The 24,512-nt window shown below is 36.3% G+C and overlaps 2 protein-coding genes across 52 annotated transcripts in view; both read right to left on the bottom strand.

Moving 5' to 3' along the window:
* LOC103026987 (zinc-alpha-2-glycoprotein-like) lies at nt 1-19,242 on the bottom strand. Of its 2 annotated transcripts, XM_049472811.1 has the most exons (11): nt 19,055-19,242; nt 16,139-16,411; nt 15,763-16,050; nt 11,412-11,696; nt 9,464-9,580; nt 8,781-8,828; nt 7,306-7,356; nt 796-846; nt 509-550; nt 287-319; nt 1-182 (listed from the first exon to the last, which is right to left on the bottom strand). In XM_049472811.1, exons 1-11 carry the CDS (start codon nt 19,116-19,118, stop codon nt 16-18), a joined length of 1,419 nt encoding a protein of 472 aa, XP_049328768.1. In that variant the 5' UTR covers nt 19,119-19,242; the 3' UTR covers nt 1-15. The 2 variants fall into 2 exon arrangements, with proteins under 2 accessions (XP_049328768.1, XP_049328769.1); XM_049472812.1 differs by lacking the exon at nt 796-846.
* A 1,899-nt stretch (nt 19,243-21,141) lies between these two features.
* The window catches only part of LOC111190273 (class I histocompatibility antigen, F10 alpha chain), a 29,511-nt gene continuing 26,140 nt past the window's right edge, over nt 21,142-24,512 (bottom strand). For all 50 annotated transcript variants that reach the window (XM_049472743.1, XM_049472774.1, XM_049472772.1 and 47 more), the window contains 4 exons: nt 24,041-24,067; nt 23,871-23,933; nt 23,529-23,661; nt 21,142-22,707 (listed from right to left, as the gene is read on the bottom strand). In XM_049472743.1, coding sequence (XP_049328700.1) covers nt 23,555-23,661; nt 23,871-23,933; nt 24,041-24,067 — 197 coding nt within the window. In that variant the 3' untranslated portion in view covers nt 21,142-22,707; nt 23,529-23,554. The remainder of the gene's footprint in view (nt 22,708-23,528; nt 23,662-23,870; nt 23,934-24,040; nt 24,068-24,512) is intronic.

Genomic DNA, 24,512 nt, shown 5'->3' with positions numbered 1-24,512 from the left:
GAGAGCTAGCTAACCTTAGCAATGACATGTGCTTTCATTCACCGTGGCCACTTTATTGGAAACATCAGTGTACTGGTAATGGTATATATATATATAGTTGCTCAGAGACCCAGTAGAATAATTACCCTCAGATTTCTTCGGGATGTTCTCATCGCTGCCCTGGGGTGAATTACTTCCTCTTCCTGAAAAAATAAAAATCAGTAATCAGTAAGGCAACATTAAAGCTAAATTACAGAAAAACATATATTCTTAAAGTCCAAAGTGTTTAAATAAGAAATTTTATTACCAGAGTCAGAGTCAGAACCGCCGTTCTTTGTCCCTGGGGATCAGAATTCAGTACAAAGTTAAATACATTACAAAAAGAGTAAAAAGAGCTGATTTTCAGTAATAAAGGTGAAAATAAATAAAGAACTGATGTATTTAATAGTGAACTCTAGAGCTACCACTACTACAGTGCTGAATCTGTACCTTAACTCTACTGTAGAGTTAGAAGAAGAAAATAACTCACCTTCACCATTGGGCTCTTCAGTCTCAATAGAAACATTCACACCTGAAAGGAAAATTAATTCACACTGCTCAGAAATTACAAATTTATACACAGCTGAGTCTAAAGATCAAATCATCAACAACAACAATTTCTCCATCTTGCCTTTCCTTAACAATGGCAGACATTGTTAAGAAGACCACTTTATTAGAAACATCTAACTCATACTGCAGCAGCCATAATAGACCAGTAGATCACTGGTGGACAGTCATGAAGCAATTGGTATGTTTGCATTGGATTACTATACTCACCATTCCCATGTCCATTAGACGCATTGGATAGGAGTGGAACGTTGGCATCACCTGCAAAAAATCATTAAAATCAACACTTAGATCACTTTATTACACACATCTACCTCATATTCAACTCTCACATCACTTTATTACACACATCTACCTCAAATTCAACTCTCAGATCACTTTATTACAAACATCTCCCTCATATTCAACTCACATCACTTTATTACAAACATCTACCTCATATTCAACTCTCACATCACTTTATTACAAACATCTCCCTCATATTCAACTCACATCACTTTATTACAAACATCTACCTCATATTCAACCCTCAGATCACTTTATTACACACATCTACCTCATATTCAACTCTCACATCACTTTATTACAAACATCTACCTCATATTCAACTCTCAGATCACTTTATTACAAACATCTACCTCATATTCAACTCTCAGATCACTTTATTACACACATCTACCTCACATTCAACTCTCAGATCACTTTATTACAAACATCTACCTCATATTCAACTCTCAGATCACTTTATTACAAACATCTACCTCATATTCAACTCTCAGATCACTTTATTACACACATTTACCTCATATTCAACTCTCAGATCACTTTATTACAAACATCTACCTCATATTCAACCCTCAGATCACTTTATTACACACATCTACCTCATATTCAACTCTCAGATCACTTTATTACACACATCTACCTCACATTCAACTCTCAGATCACTTTATTACAAACATCTACCTCATATTCAACTCTCATATCACTTTATTACAAACATCTACCTCATATTCAACTCTCACATCACTTTATTACAAACATCTACCTCATATTCAACTCTCAGATCACTTTATTACAAACATCTACCTCATATTCAACTCTCAGATCACTTTATTACAAACATCTACCTCATATTCAACTCTCAGATCACTTTATTACAAACATCTACCTCATATTCAACTCTCATATCACTTTATTACAAACATCTACCTCATATTCAACTCACACATCACTTTATTACACACATCTACCTCATATTCAACTCTCAGATCACTTTATTACACACATCTACCTCATATTCAACTCTCACATCACTTTATTACAAACATCTACCTCATATTCAACTCTCAGATCACTTTATTACACACATCTACCTCATATTCAACTCTCAGATCACTTTATTACACACATCTACCTCATATTCAACTCTCACATCACTTTATTACAAACATCTACCTCATATTCAACTCTCAGATCACTTTATTACAAACATCTACCTCATATTCAACTCTCACATCACTTTATTACAAACATCTACCTCATATTCAACTCTCACATCACTTTATTACACACATCTACCTCATATTCAACCCTCAGATCACTTTATTACAAACATCTACCTCATATTCAACTCTCACATCACTTTATTACAAACATCTACCTCATATTCAACTCACATCACTTTATTACACACATCTACCTCACATTCAACTCTCATATCACTTTATTACAAACATCTACCTCACATTCAACTCTCAGATCACTTTATTACAAACATCAACCTCATATTCAACTCTCAGATCACTTTATTACATCATCTACCTCAAATTCAACTCTCACATCACTTTATTACAAACATCTACCTCATATTCAACTCCCAGATCACTTTATTACAAACATCTACCTCATATTCAACTCTCAGATCACTTTATTACACACATCTACCTCATATTCAACTCTCAGATCACTTTATTACAAACATCTACCTCATATTCAACTCTCAGATCACTTTATTACAAACATCTACCTCATATTCAACTCTCAGATCACTTTATTACAAACATCTACCTCACATTCAACTCTCACATCACTTTATTACAAACATCTACCTCACATTCAACTCTCACATCACTTTATTACACACATCTACCTCAAATTCAACTCTCAGATCACTTTATTACAAACATCTACCTCATATTCAACTCTCAGATCACTTTATTACAAACATCTACCTCATATTCAACTCTCAGATCACTTTATTACAAACATCTACCTCATATTCAACTCTCAGATCACTTTATTACACACATCTACCTCATATTCAACTCTCAGATCACTTTATTACAAACATCTACCTCATATTCAACTCTCACATCACTTTATTACAAACATCTACCTCATATTCAACTCTCACATCACTTTATTACAAACATCTACCTCATATTCAACTCTCACATCACTTTATTACAAACATCTACCTCATATTCAACTCTCACATCACTTTATTACAAACATCTACCTCATATTCAACTCTCACATCACTTTATTACACACATCTACCTCATATTCAACTCTCAGATCACTTTATTACAAACATCTACCTCATATTCAACTCTCAGATCACTTTATTACACACATCTACCTCATATTCAACTCTCACATCACTTTATTACAAACATCTACCTCATATTCAACTCTCAGATCACTTTATTACAAACATCTACCTCATATTCAACACTCAGATCACTTTATTACAAACATCTACCTCATATTCAACTCTCACATCACTTTATTACTAGTGCTGGACGATATGGCCAAAATTTATATCACAATATATTCCTTAAATTTCGGTCGATACGATATAATTTCGATATCGATATAAATACTTTGAAGGCCTCAGAAAACTGCTAAGAAGCCCTGCAATCCCTGCAGCACTACGAATTTAAATTATTATGTAACTGTGTATTTGCACTTTTTGTATGGCTGGCATCAGATACCCTCATTATATGCACTTCTATCTATCTATCTATCTATCTATCTATCTATCTATCTATCTATCTATCTATCTATCTATCTATCTATCTATCTATCTATCTATCGGAAATCTGTACGTACTACTGTCTGAAAATTTAATTTAAGACTTTGAAACCTCCTTTCACAAAAACTTTAATACTTTAGAAATAAAAGTAGTCAAAATAAATCAATGCTCAATATTATTTGCATATAGCAAAATAATAACATGACATCCCTGTCAAACATAAGCCTATATAACTATTACCAATAAAAATAACTTTAAATTACAACAGAGGCAGAGCTTCTTATTCTTTGTGAACAAATTTAACAGATTAAAACAAAAGTGTTTCAACTAGGATATAGAATACAAGAAGCCTTTATAAATAAAGCGACAAGATTTTCCCGTCAAATAAACAAACCTACAGGCTCTATCAACTATGAATAACTTAGTTACAACATAAGCTGTAAAAGTGCTTCAGTCAGTAACGTTATAAGAAAAATATTGTATGTAGTGGAGTTGCTTGAAGTGGTGGAACAGATTAGATGTATTAACATTACCGCTGCTGGTCGGCTGCACTCTCCGGCACAATTTGCAGCAAAGCGGCAAGGGAGCGGACCCGCGGCCGGCCTCGAGGACCCACGGCCGAGCGAGCGGGCCTCGAGGACCCGTGGCCGAGCGAGCGGACCCGCGGCCGTCCTCGAGGATCCGGGGCCGACCGAATCGAGTCTACCGTAGCCTTGGATCCGCTCGTCCCGGCTCCGTTTGGCTCCAGCGCGAGACATTTTTGCTGCGTAGCGAAGCGGACCCGAGCCTAGCCATTTTAACCTAGCCTTGCCTAGCCTAGCCTAGCCTATTTGGCTACGTGCCTGTGTGGTTACGTCATCACGCACTGACGTAGCCCAGCTACGGGGGCTGTGTTGAGCTCTGCGACCTGACGCCAGTAAAAAACGCCTGTCCGTGATTCTAATACATATCGATATACCACAAAACTGATATCACCGTTATTGAAACATTTCTTATTGCGATAAATACCGATATCGAATTATTGTCCAGGCCTACAAACATATACCTCATATTCAACTCTCTCATCACTTTATTACAATCATCTACCTCATATTCAACTCTCAGATCACTTTATTACAATCATCTACCTCATATTCAACTCTCAGATCACTTTATTAGAAATATCTACCTCATATTCAACTCTCACATCACTTTATTACAAACATCTACCTCATATTCAACTCTCAGATCACTTTATTACAAACATCTACCTCATATTCAACTCTCAGATCACTTTATTACAAACATCTACCTCATATTCAACTCTCACATCACTTTATTACAAACATCTACCTCATATTCAACTCTCAGATCACTTTATTACAAACATATACCTCATATTCAACTCTCTCATCACTTTATTACACACATCTACCTCATATTCAACTCTCAGATCACTTTATTACACACATCTACCTCATATTCAACTCTCACATCACTTTATTACAAACATCTACCTCATATTCAACTCTCAGATCACTTTATTACAAACATCTACCTCATATTCAACTCTCAGATCACTTTATTACATCATCTACCTCACATTCAACTCTCAGATCACTTTATTACACACATCTACCTCATATTCAACTCTCACATCACTTTATTACACACATCTACCTCATATTCAACTCTCAGATCACTTTATTACAAACATCTACCTCATATTCAACCCTCAGATCACTTTATTACACACATCTACCTCATATTCAACTCTCACATCACTTTATTACAAACATCTACCTCATATTCAACCCTCAGATCACTTTATTACACACATCTACCTCATATTCAACTCTCAGATCACTTTATTACACACATCTACCTCACATTCAACTCTCAGATCACTTTATTACATCATCTACCTCATAATCAACTCTCAGATCACTTTATTACAAACATCTACCTCATATTCAACTCTCAGATCACTTTATTACAATCATCTACCTCATATTCAACTCTCACATCACTTTATTACAATCATCTACCTCATATTCAACTCTCAGATCACTTTATTACAAACATCTACCTCACATTCAACTCTCAGATCACTTTATTACAAACATCTACCTCATATTCAACTATCAGATCACTTTATTACAAACATCTACCTCATATTCAACTCTCAGATCACTTTATTACAAACATCTACCTCACATTCAACTCTCAGATCACTTTATTACAAACATCTACCTCATATTCAACTATCAGATCACTTTATTACAAACATCTACCTCATATTCAACTCCCAGATCACTTTATTACACACATCTACCTCATATTCAACTCTCAGATCACTTTATTACAAACATCTACCTCATATTCAACTCCCAGATCACTTTATTACACACATCTACCTCATATTCAACTATCAGATCACTTTATTACACACATCTACCTCATATTCAACTCTCACATCACTTTATTACAAACATCTACCTCACATTCAACTCTCACATCACTTTATTACAAACATCTACCTCATATTCAACTCTCAGATCACTTTATTACAAACATCTACCTCATATTCAACTCTCAGATCACTTTATTACAAACATCTACCTCATATTCAACTCTCACATCACTTTATTACAAACATCTACCTCATATTCAACTCTCAGATCACTTTATTACAAACATCTACCTCATATTCAACTCTCACATCACTTTATTACACACATCTACCTCATATTCAACTCTCAGATCACTTTATTACACACATCTACCTCATATTCAACTCTCACATCACTTTATTACACACATCTACCTCATATTCAACTCTCACATCACTTTATTACACACATCTACCTCATATTCAACTCTCAGATCACTTTATTACAAACATCTACCTCATATTCAACCCTCAGATCACTTTATTACACACATCTACCTCATATTCAACTCTCAGATCACTTTATTACAAACATCTACCTCATATTCAACTCTCAGATCACTTTATTACACACATCTACCTCATATTCAACTCTCACATCACTTTATTACAAACATCTACCTCATATTCAACTCTCACATCACTTTATTACAAACATCTACCTCATATTCAACTCTCAGATCACTTTATTACACACATCTACCTCATATTCAACTCTCAGATCACTTTATTACACACATCTACCTCATATTCAACTCTCAGATCACTTTATTACACACATCTACCTCATATTCAACTCTCAGATCACTTTATTACACACATCTACCTCACATTCAACTCTCAGATCACTTTATTACAAACATCTACCTCATATTCAACTCTCACATCACTTTATTACAAACATCTACCTCACATTCAACTCTCAGATCACTTTATTACACACATCTACCTCATATTCAACTCTCAGATCACTTTATTACAAACATCTACCTCATATTCAACTCTCACATCACTTTATTACAAACATCTACCTCACATTCAACTCTCAGATCACTTTATTACACACATCTACCTCATATTCAACTCCCAGATCACTTTATTACAAACATCTACCTCACATTCAACTCTCAGATCACTTTATTACAAACATCTACCTCATATTCAACTCTCACATCACTTTATTACAAACATCTACCTCATATTCAACTCTCAGATCACTTTATTACAAACATTATATTACTATACTCACCATTCCCATGTCCATTAGGCACATCGGGCCTCGGTGGATTGGCGGGGTCACCTGAAAAAAGCATTAACATATACAAAACATTTATTTATTTAGAAGCTAAAATACAGATCAAGCTTTGCTGTACAAATGATGTGTTTTTTATCATAATAATAACAAAAAAAAAATCATACAGTCTCATTTACAGTCTATTCACCCTCACTGATTCTAAGTTATGCTACCCATGGGCAATTATCGTATTGTCGTAGCCGGTTAGCACGGAAGCTCATCTGGCAAGCTTCTTATAGAGCCATCCACTACTTTCATCCACGCTTCATTTTCCTCCCTGCATTTGTTCAAAGATTCATCATTTAAAACATGGTAAAAAAACACACTGCTGAGGATGTGATTGAGGTACAGCAAGAATCAAAAGCAGAAGGTGGGAACCCCAGACTCCTGTGTCTGTGATTGGTCAGAAGAATTTGTTGGGCCAATAGGGTTACTCTGTCATAGTTCCTTTGGATAAAATTGAATTTGGTTCCCGTATGGAAATGAATGGGATATTGACCTCTCATTACTCCAACATGCTACTGTTAAATAATATGATATCAATACTAATATAGAAAGGCTTCAAGGATTTAATGATGCCATTTGATAACAGTTTGATTTTCATATTTTATAGACTCCGAACTTTGGTATATGTAAAACCAAATACGTAATTATGCTACATTTGCCATAATGTTAATTCAAATTCTTACAGTATTATAATTTAAAACTTACATAATGATACTATTATGAGAGTTCTTCAAGACCTTAGTTATGTTATTTGATAATTCTTTGATTTTTATAGAAGTCTAAATTCCGGTCTATATATAATTAAATAGGCATTTTTCTTATCCTTCACTTTCCATCGTATTAATCGTGTTTAATTTGAAATTAAACACGATTAATACTATGGAAAGTGTTTGTTTAAGACATCAATGGTGTGACTGGATAACACCTAGATTTTCTTCTTTAATAAGAGTTTAAATTGTGGTCTGTTGATAACAATGTTTAAATTGTAGTGGAAAACAGATGTATTTTACATTTTCAGAATGTTCCACTGTTTTACAGACAGGTATTTTATGTGTTTCTGCTGTAAATGTGTTGATTAGAGCTAATTAAATAAGGTTTATTAAGTCTTTGCAGGAGAAGTGAGCGCAGCTTTACCCCCAGCTCCGCTGTGAACACAACTACCGTAAAACACAGCTCAGATGCACACTCCCGCTTTTACACACAGTCATGTCTTACTTTCGTACTGCTTATATATATATATATATATATACATATATATATATGTATATATATATATATATGTATATATATATATATACATATATATATATATATATATATATATATATATATATATATATATCATGTGTTAAATGTCATTATTATGATTACTGTTATTCTGATGTTTTTCAATAGTTAAATTAAAATTATAAAACCAAATTTACACTGATGCTGAGGAACAGTGTAGATGACTTGCTGAGGTCCTGCACCACCTGAAATACAAATAAAATAAATACATTTAAATAAATGATATGCATTTAAACTGAGATGATTATGATATATTTACGTTGAGCTGAATATATTTAGTAAATAAACATCCAATGAGATTCTTTAATTAGAAAGGAATGGGATATTAACAAATGTCACTTGGTCTGTGTAACATTAACAAAAATATATTTACTGACTTTCTGTATTACAGTTTGTGTTTGAAGATCCTGAGGGTGAAGTGAGTGGTGATCAGTTTTTAATATTAGAGGTCTTCTTAATAAAATCCATTTTTTCTTGTTGTTTCTGAAATACAGTAGGTCTCTCTGAGTTGTATATGATGCTAAGCGTTCTCTGCTGCAGTGCTGTTAGCCAATCAGAGGTGATATATTTGCATGCATGAATAATCATGAGCAAGAGCCGAAATCCTTTCTTTCTTCAGAGACCTCTAACTCAGTGATTTAAAGCAGGGCTAAATAGAAACACCTGAGCCCTTTTTTATTAAACAAAAAACAGCTCACGTGGTATTCATTTATATTAGAGACACAACTAGACATTTTAAAATGAATTTAAAAAATGATGTAATGTCACCTTTAACTCTTTCTTCTTTAAACAGAATCTGTACAGAAACACTTATACTCACCAATCATCCCCTTCTTTTTCAGAACAAAGAGTACACCCAGCACAATCAGCAAGATCACAATCAACCCTCCAGCTCCTCCTCCAATCAGTGCTGGTCCAGCACCGTTATTGGGTTTTACTGTAAAGAGAACAGATCCTAACATCAATCACAGAGTTATATTTCTGCAGAAACACACAGTAGAACAGAGCTACTGATTTACTGATCCTGATTCATCTGATAATGTACATAAACAAGCATAACACAACACATGCAGTAGGTGGCGCTATACACTCGTAAATATCTTTTCATAAACTCAGAAAGGTACCTATAATAAATAATCAATGGAAGAAATGTATTCACTTTTTTACACACTTATTAAGGGTATTTCGAAATACCTTGCAATACTTCCTACCCTGCAGCAGGCGATAGAGTTACTTGCATCCATTCATGTCCTATCGGAGGGTGCGATTTGTAGCCGCAACATTGTGTGAAGCAACAAAGGGACAAGCGTCCATACAGTTCCTATGGGAACTGTGACACAGTGTCAAAAGGCAAGCGACAGCAACAATCGTCCATTTGTTTCCTATGGGAGAACGCACTTGGTAGCCACGGCACAGCATCAAATGTCATGGGGCAGAGCATCAGTGCGACAACCGTCTATTTGTTTCCTATGGGAGGACGCAATTTGTAGCTGCTACTTGCCGTCAAGTAGCAAGCAACAGAATGACGTGCATCCATTTGTTTTCTATGGGAGGACACCATTTGAATCTCACCAAGGTGTCAAGCAACAAGCGTCCATTCGTTAACTATGGAAGGGCGCAATTTGTAGCCTCAGCGCCAAGCGACTGAGCGACAAGCATCTATTCATTTCCTATGGGAGAACATCATTTCCAGCCAGAACACGCCATGAAGCGACAAAGTGGCAAGCGTCCATTCGTTTCCTAAGGGAGGGTGCAATTTTTAGCCACAACATGGCATTATGCGACAGAGCTACAAGTGTTCATTCATTTCCTATGGAAGGACGCAATTTCCAGCCACAACACAATTTGTATTTTCAACACGGTGTCAAGCAACAAGCGTCCATTCGTTAACTATCGAAGGGCGCAATTTGTAGCCGCGACACAGCGGCAAGTGACAAGTGACCGAGCGACCATCGTCCATTCATTTCCTACAGAAGGACGCAGTTTCCAGCCGCAACGCGCTGTGAAGCAACAGAGTGACAAGCGTCCATTAATTTCCTATGGGAGGACACGATTTGTAGTCTCAACACATCGTCAAGCAACATCTATTCGTTAATTATGGGATGGCGTGAATTGTTGCTGTCACACGGCGTCAAAAGGCAAATGACACGGACAAGCATCCGTTCATTTCCTATGGGAAGGTGCAAGTTTTTTGCAACAACATGGCGTCAATCGACAAGCGTCCATTTGTTATCTATGGGACGACACGATTTGAATCTCACCAAGGTGTCAAGCAACAAGCATCCATTCTTAACTATGGGAGGGCATGAATTGACGCTGTGACACGGTGCCAAAAGATAAGGTAAAGGTAAAAGTATCCTAGCGACAAGTATACATTCATTTCCTATGAGAGGGCACAATTTGTAGCCTCAACACGGCATCAAGCAATAAACGTCCATTCGTTAACTATGGGAGGGCATGATCTGTAGCCATGACACACCATCAAGCAGCAAGCAAAAGAGTTTTTTTTATTTCCTATGGTAGGGAAAAACTTCTAATCACTACACAATTTCTGATTTCTACCGTGCTGTGTTCATATCGCCAATACTGTGGGTTCTGAACAGAGAAGATTATAGCCACGTTTCCCTGAACAGCCTCGAACACACCCAGAAGTGACGAACATTGCCTGTGAGTGTGAATGCAGGGTTACACTTTTACTGCCACAACTAATGCGGTGGAATTTAAGGTTACAATCTGCAATAAGTTTCAACAACCACAGTTATAATTACCCCATTTCGTTATCACTGGTTTCTCGAGGGTGGTGTGATTCACGTAACAGTCGTAATCTGCTGGATCATCACCATTGATCTCCGCACTCTTCCTCAGCTGGTAGGTTCCATCATCATTGGGTCTGATTCCAGAAGATGTTAGCAGATGTTCAGGCAGTGAAGTGCCGAACTTCCTCACACACAGTTCGACGTCTTTAGGGTAGAAACCCGTGGCCAGGCAGGTCAGTCTCAGCTTTTTTGGGTCACGAACAGATTTAGTTGCAAATGCATGAACAACAGGAGGAGCTGAAAGAGAACAACACAATCATTAGTTTGCTAAATCTGTAACCAATCACCAAAACTTTTCCACTCAAAATGTCACAGAATTGATTCTGAAGGGTGCCCTTTAAATGGCTGTAGGTCTAAACTCTCTACAAAAAAAGTATGTAACAAAAAATTAATTAAAAAAAGATAAGAGATTTTGTTTCCTTGTTAGAAAACAAGGTCAACAAGATCCACTGCTCCCTGCTGTCAATTTATGCTTTTGCTTCAAACCTATGCCGTAATCTACGCATACCCTACACACAGAGGCGGACCTTGTGCCATAGCCTGATGGGCACATCCCTAGAAATGCAACTATGGGTCGCATGACACGGACAGCAGCAGCTGTGATTGGTTGCTGAATCACCCGTGCATTCCTGTCTTCATGGTTTAAACTGCAGGACTACAGGAAGTATAAACGTGGGCAGCTGCATAGGGCACTCACACAGGCTAAGCTGTAGGCAACACACTGACTCACGCAAAAGTATAAACCATCCTTTACCCTCCTACCTGCACTTACTCACAAAGGTCTATGTTACCTCCCGGCTTCTGCGCTCCAATCATTTCATCGCCTTGCTTTACCAAACATTCACACTAAGCAATCCAGACTGTTCTCATACAGAGTTCCCCAATGGTGGAACAATCTACCTTCCACTACCAGATCAGGAGAATCTCTCACTATCTTTAATAAACTCCTGAAGACAGAGCTCTTCAAAGAGCACTTACTCTCCTAACACCTCTAACTAACTACCTTCTACTACCAGATCAGGAGAATCTCTCACTATCTTTAATAAACTCCTGAAGACAGAGCTCTTCAAAGAGCACTTACTCTCCTAACACCTTTAACTAACTACCTTCTACTACCAGATCAGGAGAATCTCTCACTATCTTTAATAAACTCCTGAAGACAGAGCTCTTCAAAGAGCTCTTACTCTCCTAACACCTCTAACTAACTACCTTCTACTACCAGATCAGGAGAATCTCTCACTATCTTTAATAAACTCCTGAAGACAGAGCTCTTCAAAGAGCACTTACTCTCCTAACACCTCTAACTAACTACCTTCCACTACCAGATCAGGAGAATCTCTCACTATCTTTAATAAACTCCTGAAGACAGAGCTCTTCAAAGAGCACTTACTCTCCTAACACCTCTAACTAACTACCTTCTACTACCAGATCAGGAGAATCTCTCACTATCTTTAATAAACTCCTGAAGACAGAGCTCTTCAAAGAGCTCTTACTCTCCTAACACCTCTAACTAACTACCTTCTACTACCAGATCAGGAGAGTCTCTCACTATCTTTAATAAACTCCTGAAGACAGAGCTCTTCAAAGAGCTCTTACTCTCCTAACACCTCTAACTAACTACCTTCCACTACCAGATCAGGAGAATCTCTCACTATCTTTAATAAACTCCTGAAGACTGAGCTCTTCAAAGAGCACTTACTCTCCTAACACCTCTAACTAACTACCTTCTACTACCAGATCAGGAGAATCTCTCACTATCTTTAATAAACTCCTGAAGACAGAGCTCTTCAAAGAGCACTTACTCTCCTAACACCTCTAACTAACTACCTTCTACTACCAGATCAGGAGAATCTCTCACTATCTTTAATAAACTCCTGAAGACCGAGCTCTTCAAAGAACACTTACTCTCCTAACACCTCTAACTAACTACCTTCTACTACCAGATCAGGAAATCTCTCACTATCTTTAATAAACTCCTGAAGACAGAGCTCTTCAAAGAGCTCTTACTCTCCTAACACCTCTAACAAACTACCTTCTACTACCAGATCAGGAGAATCTCTCACTATCTTTAATAAACTCCTGAAGACAGAGCTCTTCAAAGAGCACTTACTCTCCTAACACCTCTAACTAACTACCTTCTACTACCAGATCAGGAGAATCTCTCACTATCCTTAATAAACTCCTGAAGACAGAGCTCTTCAAAGAACACTTACTCTCCTAACACCTCTAACTAACTACCTTCTACTACCAGATCAGGAGTATCTCTCACTATCTTTAATAAACTCCTGAAGACAGAGCTCTTCAAAGAGCTCTTACTCTCCTAACACCTCTAACTAACTACCTTCTACTACCAGATCAGGAGAATCTCTCGCTATCTTTAATAAACTCCTGAAGACAGAGCTCTTCAAAGAGCACTTACTCTCCTAACACCTCTAACAAACTACCTTCTACTACCAGATCAGGAGAATCTCTCACTATCCTTAATAAACTCCTGAAGACAGAGCTCTTCAAAGAACACTTACTCTCCTAACACCTCTAACTAACTACCTTCTACTACCAGATCAGGAAATCTCTCACTATCTTTAATAAACTCCTGAAGACAGAGCTCTTCAAAGAGCTCTTACTCTCCTAACACCTCTAACAAACTACCTTCTACTACCAGATCAGGAGAATCTCTCACTATCTTTAATAAACTCCTGAAGACAGAGCTCTTCAAAGAGCACTTACTCTCCTAACACCTCTAACTAACTACCTTCTACTACCAGATCAGGAGAATCTCTCACTATCCTTAATAAACTCCTGAAGACAGAGCTCTTCAAAGAACACTTACTCTCCTAACACCTCTAACTAACTACCTTCTACTACCAGATCAGGAGAATCTCTCACTATCTTTAATAAACTCCTGAAGACAGAGCTCTTCAAAGAGCTCTTACTCTCCTAACACCTCTAACTAACTACCTTCTACTACCAGATCAGGAGAATCTCTCGCTATCTTTAATAAACTCCTGAAGACAGAGCTCTTCAAAGATCACTTACTCTCCTAACACCTCTAACAAACTACCTTCTACTACCAGATCAGGAGAATCTCTCACTATCCTTAATAAACTCCTGAAGACAGAGCTCTTCAAAGAGCACTTACTCTCCTAACACCTCTAACTAACTACCTTCTACTACCAGATCAGGAGAATCTCTCACTATCTTTAATAAACTCCTGAAAAATGTTTTTTTTTTTCTTGAACTTCCATGTCCTCTATTGCTACAGAACATCAATATTATAAGCATTACGGGCTCTGTATGAAAATTGTTTGAGTCCTACTGGGAGCGATGTTCGTATAATGGTATTACACAGAAGATCTATGTTGGCTCCTTGCAAACACTCCATTGGCGGTCCTCAAGGTTCAATCTGGGTCCTTTTCTCCAATGGAGAGTTTGCACAGCCAATGTAGATCTCCATAATACCTGTAAAGGACCATCATTCCCAGTAGGAACACAAACCACTTCAATGCAGAACCAGTAGTCCCAATCTAACAGAGAATGCATAGAAGGTTCTTGCGATTGACTGTATTTTCTTACTGCTGACATCTCTAAACTTTTAACATGTCTAAATGGTATCCTATTGTATTTAATGGCTGCCCATCACCTAAACATTAACTCAAGCAAGACTAAAAACTGCTCTATAGTCCTGGAAGTCCTTGCTCTAGGTTTTGATAAACAGTTATCTTCCTAGGTTCATACTGCAAACCTGCAGTATGCAGGTTCTCTTTTCCACTAGGGAAGCAATCCAGTCTCTTGCCAACCCAATTGACCATTGCAACTCTTTCCACGCAGACCCTTTCAACTATCCAATGTTTACCAATGGGTCTTTCACTAGCTTCCAACAGCAAGCCCCATTATATATAAAACTCTTTCACTTGGCTACAAGGCTAAAAATAGTGCCTAAAAGCGATGGTCAAAGCCTGATCTTTTCTGATCTGAGCCCTTCTTGCTTCCAACTATGGCTTAGCTCAAGCATGGAAGGCCACTAAGGTGGTTGATGTACTATGTGCAAATGTCAACTGAAGACCCTCCACTTTCATGAGCACTTAAGGCACCAACATCTATTAAAGCTTTTATTGCACTAACCATGTCTTATTATTGGTTTCCTCGGGACTCTAGGATTCTAGGATCTGTGTATTGCTATCAATAAGTTTATTGTATGGCTTGTTTCTGAAAGTACCAGAGCTCAAAAGTTCAAGTACCTTGCATTAGGGGTCTATCAACACTAGCTATGGATGTTCTGAGTGAGTGATTTAAAGAAACTCACATTGTTTTCTCAGTGTTTCTTTTCCGTACTCCATGAATTTGGTGAGCCAGTCCACACACTCTTTCTCCAGGTAGCCCTTGGTGTACTGGTTCAGGATGGCAACACCATCCCATTTCCTCTTGGTTATTTCTGCCGCCTGAACCGGAGCGATCCAGCGCATGTTTTCATCATCGAAGGAGAGGAACTCTGATCCATCATAGCTGTACTCATCAATCCCTCTCTCAAACTTCACCTCTCCATTGGACTCATCGACCTCACATCCGTGTCTCCACTGAAGAACATGAAGATCTGAAAAGAAGCAGAAAATGAAGACCATCACAATCACTGACACAGATCACGAGAGAAGGAAACGATGAAGATCTGAAGAATCACTAACCTGTGCTATTGTGGTTCATCCTCTGCATCAGAATATCCACGTTGACCTTGAACCACTGTTCTTTACTCTTGCGAGACAGGGTTCCTTTGTCCCAGTAATCTTCCTGCATCTTCTCCATCATCCAGCTCTGTTTAGGAATCTTCTTCTGCTCCTTACTGTTGTAGTAGTCGATCTCTCGGTCATCCAGCAGCCCCAGAGCTGTGAACTCGTAGATTCCTGGTAGATCCATGTCTTTGTTGAGGGCGCTGTATATGTAGAACAGGGAGTGTTTCTCTGAAAGAGATACAAAGCCAAATAAATTAATAACGGGTTTCTTAAAAATATTACCTTGCAATGTATCCAACCCTCATAAAAATGCTAATATTAGGCATGATTTCAAATTATTCTTAAGATATTTTGTACTGTGTCACATTTTAGATCGATAGTTTCTCCAATTCCTCAACAAACACCATTGCAAATGCAACGCATGGTGGATGCAGATTCATGTCTACAATCGTTTCATGGGATAACCCTGAAGATCTGACACTGTGATACAACATAAAGTAGTCATTTTACAGCTACAGTATAACAGTGTAAATTTGCTGTGCCCTCAATATAGCTCAACACACAGCCATTAATGTCTAAATATTGTCAGTATTTTGTGTGGCCACCATTATTTTCCACCATGGCCTTAACTCTCTTGGGCGTGGAGATAATTAGAGCTCCCCAGTGCAGGTGGCACTGATACAGCCCCAGACCGTGATGCTAATTCCACCATGTTTGACTCTAGACAAGAGACAGTTGTTTCCTGGTACTTCTTCCCAGGGTGCCGGCACACATTCTGGACAGCATCTAAGCCAAATAAGTTTATCTTGGTCTCAACAGACGACAGGACATTGTTCCAGTAATCTATGCTCTTCAAATGCATGTCTTCATCAAACTCTTTGCAGGCTTTCTTGTGCATCAGCTTCAGAAGAGGCTACCTTATAGGACAGTACCATACAGACTGATGCAGAGTGTTCAGGGTGTATGGTCTGAGCATTGCAGTGAACTGACCTCACACTTATTCAACCTCTGCAGCAATACTGGCAGCACTCATACACCTATTATTTAAAGCCAACCTCTGGATATTACACTGAGTTCTGAGTGGAACCCATCCTGAAGAACTGCTGTATGACCTTAACCATTGTGTTGTAACTAAGTTTTAGGGTGTTAGCAATCTTCTTATAGCCTAGGTCATATTTTTGGAGAGCAAGGATTCTGTTTCTATCTTACATCCTCAGAGAGTTCTTTGCCATGAGGTGCCATGTTGAATATCAAGTGGCCATTGTGGCAGAATTGACACCAAAACATCATATTTATACAGACTACCTGCACTTACCTAGTTTAATTGCATTACCACAAGATTATTAAAAACCTCTTGTTAGCCCTTTTTTATGAGTTTGTGTTGTACATATTGTATTATATATATATATATATATATATATATATATATATATATACATAAGGCCCTATGACTGTGGCAAACACAGCCAAACACACACTCACTTTTATTTTCACTCAGAAATAAAAAAAAATAAATATATAAAATAAACGCCAAAAAAAGAAAAACTACTTTTAACAAACTAAAAATAAAAATAAACGGCTGATGCAAGTAAAAGCTGTAAAAGCAAATAAACAAACAATTAATATTCAATTAATAAGGGGGACATTTTGTTTAAAACAAGGAAATTCAAAAGAAAATAAAAGTGGACAAAAGATTATGACTACAAATAAATAATAATAATAATAATAATAATAATAATAATAATAATAATAATTATTACTATTATTATTATTATTATTATTATTATTATTGGAAACTAATAATAGGAAAAGGTAAACCACTAAAGATGATACTAAAATAAAATAAAAAAATTCTGGTACAATATTTTATCCAAAAGAAGGCTACTGTAATAATAAAAATAAATGGTTGATGCAAACAAACAAAAAAGAATATGTAAAGAATATTCTAGACAAAAAATAAGCGGACAAAAGATTATGACCACAAAGAATAATAATAATCAGAAACTAATAATAGGAAAAAGTAAACAATTAAAGATAATACTGAAATGGTACAATTTTTCACCCAAAAAAGGGCTACTATAATAGTCCTAGAGACCAAGCTAAAGGCTCAAAAAAATAGAAAGGAAATGGCCATATATGTGCTTTGTGACACGTATAAAATGTTTTTTTTACAGTTTAAAATACAGTATTAAAATGTAAAAATAATAATAATAAGAAGATAACAACAACAAAAACAGCAATAAGAATAATAATATAACTACAAACAATACTAAAATAAAATAAGACTATATCTGGGACAGTATATTCTTTCAAAAAAAAAAGTTATTATGAGTTATTATGACTATAGACTTTTTGGTTTCTTTATTGTTAGAAAGTGAAACCCAAGCTGAAGATTCCCCCATTTTATTATATGTAAACACTGCGAAATACATTTCAAATGTGTTTATTACAGTTTTAAATGTATTTCAAACAATTGCAGCACAGTAGATGGAACTGTTATTACATTTTCTAAAGAAAATACAAATATATATATATATGTAATATATGTTCTATATAGGCTGTGATATGACGCCAGTAATGGAGTCGGTAGCTGGTGTTGTTTGTAAAATGGCCTCCTGTGCGTTATTTACTTTACCGTTAGTTTATTATACAGTTTATAAAGCAGATCTGATGCTTGAATAGCAGATTATTGCTGTTATTACTGTGTAATAACTATGTTATAACATAATTTACAGTTTAAACTGATTTATTACTGTTGTAAAATGACGAAAAACACTAAAATATTTTACTTTCGATTTCTCTAATGGCGCAGATTCTCACACGAACACACACACGAACACACACACTTATATAATAAATGTATACACTCACCTGCGAGTGTAGAGATGAAGACTGCGTTCAGTAACAGAACACACACGACAGTAGAGACACCCATCTTCACTTTCCGACAATTAATTCGGTTTAAATTCGCATTAAAATAATCCTTTTTGATGAAAAAAAGTCCAGCTGATCAGATCAGACCCGCCGACACAGAAAAACAGCTACAAGAACAGTATCCGGGTTCTTTCCCAGCCGATTCTCCACTCTGATTGGCTGAAAAAAGCCCCCGCCCCTACAGCGCTTGGAAATTTTAGGTCTCAGCCAATCAGAATGCTGTATCAGCGGTTGTTGGGTAGATGTTCTGGTCGGAGGTTGGTCTGAAGATCTGGAGCTGAAGGTCCTCCAGAACATAAACACGCCATATTATATAACTTTATTTTATTTATGAACAATGTATCCAACGTAAAAAAGACATAAAACAGTGTGAAAAGTATTAAATGCATTTTCTAAATAAAAATATGAATACTAGAGTAGAAGAGTAATAAACATGATGCAATTTTTTTAGCATTTCTCCAGTAAAAGCAAATATTCTCTACACTTAATTCAAATAAAACAGAAAAATGCATAAAAATGAGTGTTATCTCTAATATTTGCAGACACGGTTACATAAAACAAATAATTATAAATAATTATTGCTTTTACTAGGCACTTTTTATTTATGGATACAGCAAAAAGAATATTTTTTATAACAGAAAACAAACAAAAACAAAGATTTGTGCGACTACCAAACAAAGTTTTTTGCAGGTTTTCCTAAAATTTGCCAAACTTGACTTTTTTCCAGTGTATAAAATAAGTAATCAGTATTCTACATGCATTTTTGTTTTCCTTTTTAAAAGAAAAATGACAAAACTAATTGTTACGTGTCTGCATGTTCGTCTCTCTCTTTCTCTCTCGCACGCTTGCTCGCTCTCTCTCTCTCCCTCTCTCCCTGTCTCTCTCTCTATAGGTTGCACATCCTGTCAATCTGTGCAATCCTGCACAACCTGTCATTGAGCATGCTGCCAGCTAACCAATTGAGTGGAGACTGAGGCGGGGCTTCCAGTATAAAAGCTGCGTGAAGGACCTGCGTGGCACATACTGACCACTCGTTTGCACGCTCCGTTTTTATTGTGGTTGCACTCTGTTTTATTGCTTTTGTCAGAAACTAGTCAAGATCTTGCTTCTCTGTGTTACTGAAGTAGTGCTTTATTCAAAAGCTCTGTTTTGGTTCAGTCCTGAATTTTATATCTTTCTCCCCCTCAGATTGAGAACAGGTTAGACTGTGCGCGCACCTACATTCCACCACGTAGGTAATTCATTGTATAAGCACATTAGATTAAAGGGCGGGTACCAACATATGTATTTTTTTGTTTTATTAGACTAGTGTAACTAGACAGGTTTTGTTTGTGTATTCCTTTTCTTTTGGGTAGTTAGGCTAGTCTCTTAAAAGAGCTTAGTGTGATTTTGTTTTGTTCTGTTCTTTCCTTTGGTACCGTTTATCTTCTCTTTCTGAGGTGAGGTTAATCCAACTCATGTCTGTCTCTGATGTTTCCCCTGTTTGTTGCTGCATAACTATAAAGTAAAGAAAAGCCTAAATAAATCTAATTACTTGTTCTGCTTTAAGCTGCCTGCTCTCCAGTCAATTCACTCCTTAGAAAGCAGTTTCAAGTTCCACCTTAAGCGATCCATATCTTAATAATGTTACTGGTTCCGCTCTACACCTCTAGACCATGGCCTATTAAGTAGTGGGAACGTAACACTAATATTTTAAAATATTTACTGAAATATTTTGCATATATTTGCAGGTACTGTTACATAATTAATAATTATAATAAACTATTACATATCAAAAGTTACTTTTTATAAATAAGGAATAAATCTAAAAGCTAATTTTTGGGCAAAACCAGACACAAACAATGATTAGTTTTCATTTATGTCTTCACTTTTTTAAATGAAGTTGCTAAATAATATATATATATAGATAAATAATATAGCTATACTTAGCTAAATAAGTAAAAATAAGTGAAATAAAAAACTAAAGAAGATTTTCCTGTATTATATCAAACCATTGTAGCTTAAAGCGAATAAAAACAATGTGATTTTTTTGATAGTTTAGTGCTTTATTAAAATATAAAAATAATGACATTTGCTTCATTTACCCTCTTCTTATGGAAAAAATATAAATCTCTGACACCCAGAGTAAACCTTAAAGTGTTTATCTCTGTTTACATATGTTTAGCTTTAATTCGCAGCATAAAAGTTGTAAAAGTTGTTAATAATTATATTGTACAACATCACCAACCACAATACAAGTATAAAATAAGCTCTGAGTAAAATAGTAAACATATTATTTACTTGTTATAAGAGCTTAAAACATTTTAAACATTCTTACAGGAAAGTCAGTATTTTTCACACAGATAAAAACATGCTTTCAATATCCATCCTTTTTTTGTTTAAAAAAAATAGAGAGAGAAAAACATCACAGTTTAGGTCTGTCACATGTTTTAATGAACGATATATCATCCCAGAAATAAGTGTGATTAAATATATTATTGCTATTATAAGATAAATTTAGTGTCACTGGTATGATGGTAATATAAAAGTAAAAATTTTACAGTTTTAGATAGCAGTGGATTTTAATAGTTTGAGAGATGGCCACTTTATTAGAAACACCTACTACTTTAGTAGAAAACCCAACCTACCCTGTGCTTCCACTATCTGGCCACTTTATTAGAAACACCAGCCTACCCTGCGCTTTCATTGTCTGGCCACTTTATTAGAAACACTTAATTACTACTCTATTAGAAAACCCAAACTACACAGTGCTTTCATTATCTGGCCACTTTATTAGAAACACCAGCCTACCCTGCGCTTTCATTATCTGGCCACTTTATTAGAAACCCCTCTTTACCCTGTGCTTCCACTCTCTGGCCACTTTATTGGAAACACTTTTTCTACTGCTGTAGTAGAAAACCCAACCTAAATTGAGCTTCCACTCTCTGGCCACTTTATTAGAAACACTTTCCTACCACATCCTTCCAATTTCTGGCCACTTTATTGGAAACACCTACCTACCCTGTTCTTCCACTCTATGGCCAATTAATTAGAAAACCTAATTTGTATGTGCTTCCACTTTTAGCCACTTTATTCAAAACATTTACCCACTATTTTATTAGAAATAATTCCAATTTTTATATGTTCATAGCAAGACTCCCATGTCCCACCGTCCGAGGGACAGTAAAAAATGCATATGGGAAAAAATTAGAGTCTATTTACAGATAAAGTCACATTTTTTTTCCATAAATCCAACTAGCTCTCTGGTAAAGCCTGAAGAGGAGTTTGTACCACTTATATGATAATAACACAGTATAATAGTAAGATCATACAAACACACACTTTTAAAGAGTAGTGATTTTAAAACTGAGATGTAAACGTGTGTAAATATGGTTAAGTATTGGATATTATGGTAAAGAGCAGTAGTGTATACGATACAGGGAGGATGGAGGGAGGTAATAAAGAGCGTCAGTAATGAGGAGAAGAGGTTAAATTCAGGTGAGGAGATGAGCAGGTGAGTTCTGTATTATCTGATGTTTGTTTAAATGGGAGGAGTTAACACCAGCAGGTAGAGAGATATGATAGACTGGTTGAATTAAACATCATGTTTCCTGTAAAACACAGAAAAATCAGTTACACTGAGCATTTAATGTGTTACAGCCTGTCCTGTGCTTCCACCTACTGGCCACTTTATCAGAAACACCTACCTACGCTGTGCTTCAACACTCTTTAACCACATTATTAGAAACCCAACCCTACAATGTGATTCCACTCACTGGCCAATTTATTAGAAACTTCCACACTCTGGCCACTTTATTAGAAACACTTACCTACTACTGCATTAGAAACACCTACCTGCCATGTGCTTCCATTTTCTGGCCACTTTATTAGAAACCCTAACCTACCGTGTGCTTTCACACTCTGGCCACTTTATTAGAAACACCTATCTACTACTTTAATAAATTCCCTTAACTACCCCTCCACTCTATGGCCACTTTATTGGAAACACTTACCTACCCTACGCTTTAACCCTCTAGACAATTTATTGGAAACACCTATCTACTCTGTCCTTCTACTCACTGGCCACTTTATTAGAAACACCTACCTGCCCTGTGCTTCCACACTCTGGCCACTTTATTGGAAACACCTACCTGCCCTGTGCTTCCACATACTGGCCACTTTATTAGAAACTTCCACTCTATGGACACTTTATTAGAAACCCTGACCTACCCTGTGTTTCCACCTACTGGCCACTTTATTAGAAACACCTACCTACCCTGTGCTTCCACCTACTGGCCAATTTATTAGAAACACCTACCTACCCAGTGCTTCCACACTCTGGCCACTTTATTAGAAACACTTACCTACAATCTTATTAAAAATCCTAACCTTCCCTTGCACTCATTGGCCACAACCTTATAAATATACTTACGACTGATTGGACTGTAGGTGGGTTGATTAATCATCTTGATCATCCAGCAGTGCCACTTCCTCCTCCTGCTGCTGATCATTTTCCGCTCCCACATCCTCCGCACTGCCGCGTGGTGACCCGTTACTGCTGGAGCCTAGAAATATATATTTATAAAATATATTTTTAAATACTGTAATAAACTCTATTGCTAGTGATGCTACTACAATCATTTTGCAAATAATGAATACTAATTTATGTGAAACAAAATAACTACTGTGTAAAACTACTCTTTTTTAAGGAGAGAGGGATAGAAATGCTCAATTAATGTGTTAATTAAAAAAAATATATGTATATATATATTACCAGACTGAGACGAGTTGTCAGAGTTTTCATTGGAGCTCCTGGGGGGTGTTTTACTTCCTCTTCCTGTTGAAAAGCCACACCACAGCCGAGTTACAGCAAACCACCATTAACTCATTCCAACAATTACATCAATAACAATCAGAAATGTTTTCTAAATGAATTATATTTACCAGAGTCTTTTTCACCAGGTTCGGCATCTAAAGGTTTCAGAAAAATACAGATAAATAGACAAAATAAGTTTAGAAGAGGCAGCCAATAAGAACAAACCATTTCAAATTGATTATAATATAATTTAAAGCATCACATTTATTTATTATTGCTTTGTTTTCGTAGTTTTACAGGCTTTAAAATGAATCTATGATAATAGATTAATAATAGTTAATAATACAGATAAAGAACAAATAATTATTAGAATGTCCTTTTGACTGGTACTGTATATATCAGAACAACAACAAAACAAATATCAATTTTGTTTTATTACCAGTGCAGATTACACTACAATCAGCTGTTAAACAAAACAGTTTATCAACATCAAAGCTATAGCTAATGCTACATCAACGCTATGGCTAATGCTACATCAGGGCTAGAGCTGGTGCTACATCAAAGCTACATCAAATTCTCAGAAAGTTCCCCATTTCCTAA

This window comes from Astyanax mexicanus, unplaced genomic scaffold, assembly GCF_023375975.1.
Source record: "Astyanax mexicanus isolate ESR-SI-001 unplaced genomic scaffold, AstMex3_surface scaffold_31, whole genome shotgun sequence".
In the NCBI taxonomy this organism is placed as follows: Eukaryota; Metazoa; Chordata; class Actinopteri; order Characiformes; family Acestrorhamphidae; genus Astyanax; species Astyanax mexicanus.
Note: the sequence above shows the minus strand (reverse complement) of the source record. Positions and strands in the feature narration are given on the sequence as shown.

Excerpts from the sequence above, each read along its gene's own strand:
- LOC103026987 (XM_049472811.1), bottom strand. The coding sequence starts at position 19,118 with ATGGGTGTCTCTACTGTCGTGTGTGTTCTGTTACTGAACGCAGTCTTC. Across the intron at positions 9,581-11,411 it reads ACCAGTGATAACGAAATGGG|TAAAACCCAATAACGGTGCT; the intron begins GTAATTATAACT and ends TTCTCTTTACAG. Across the intron at positions 183-286 it reads CGGTTCTGACTCTGACTCTG|GAAGAGGAAGTAATTCACCC; the intron begins GTAATAAAATTT and ends TTATTTTTTCAG.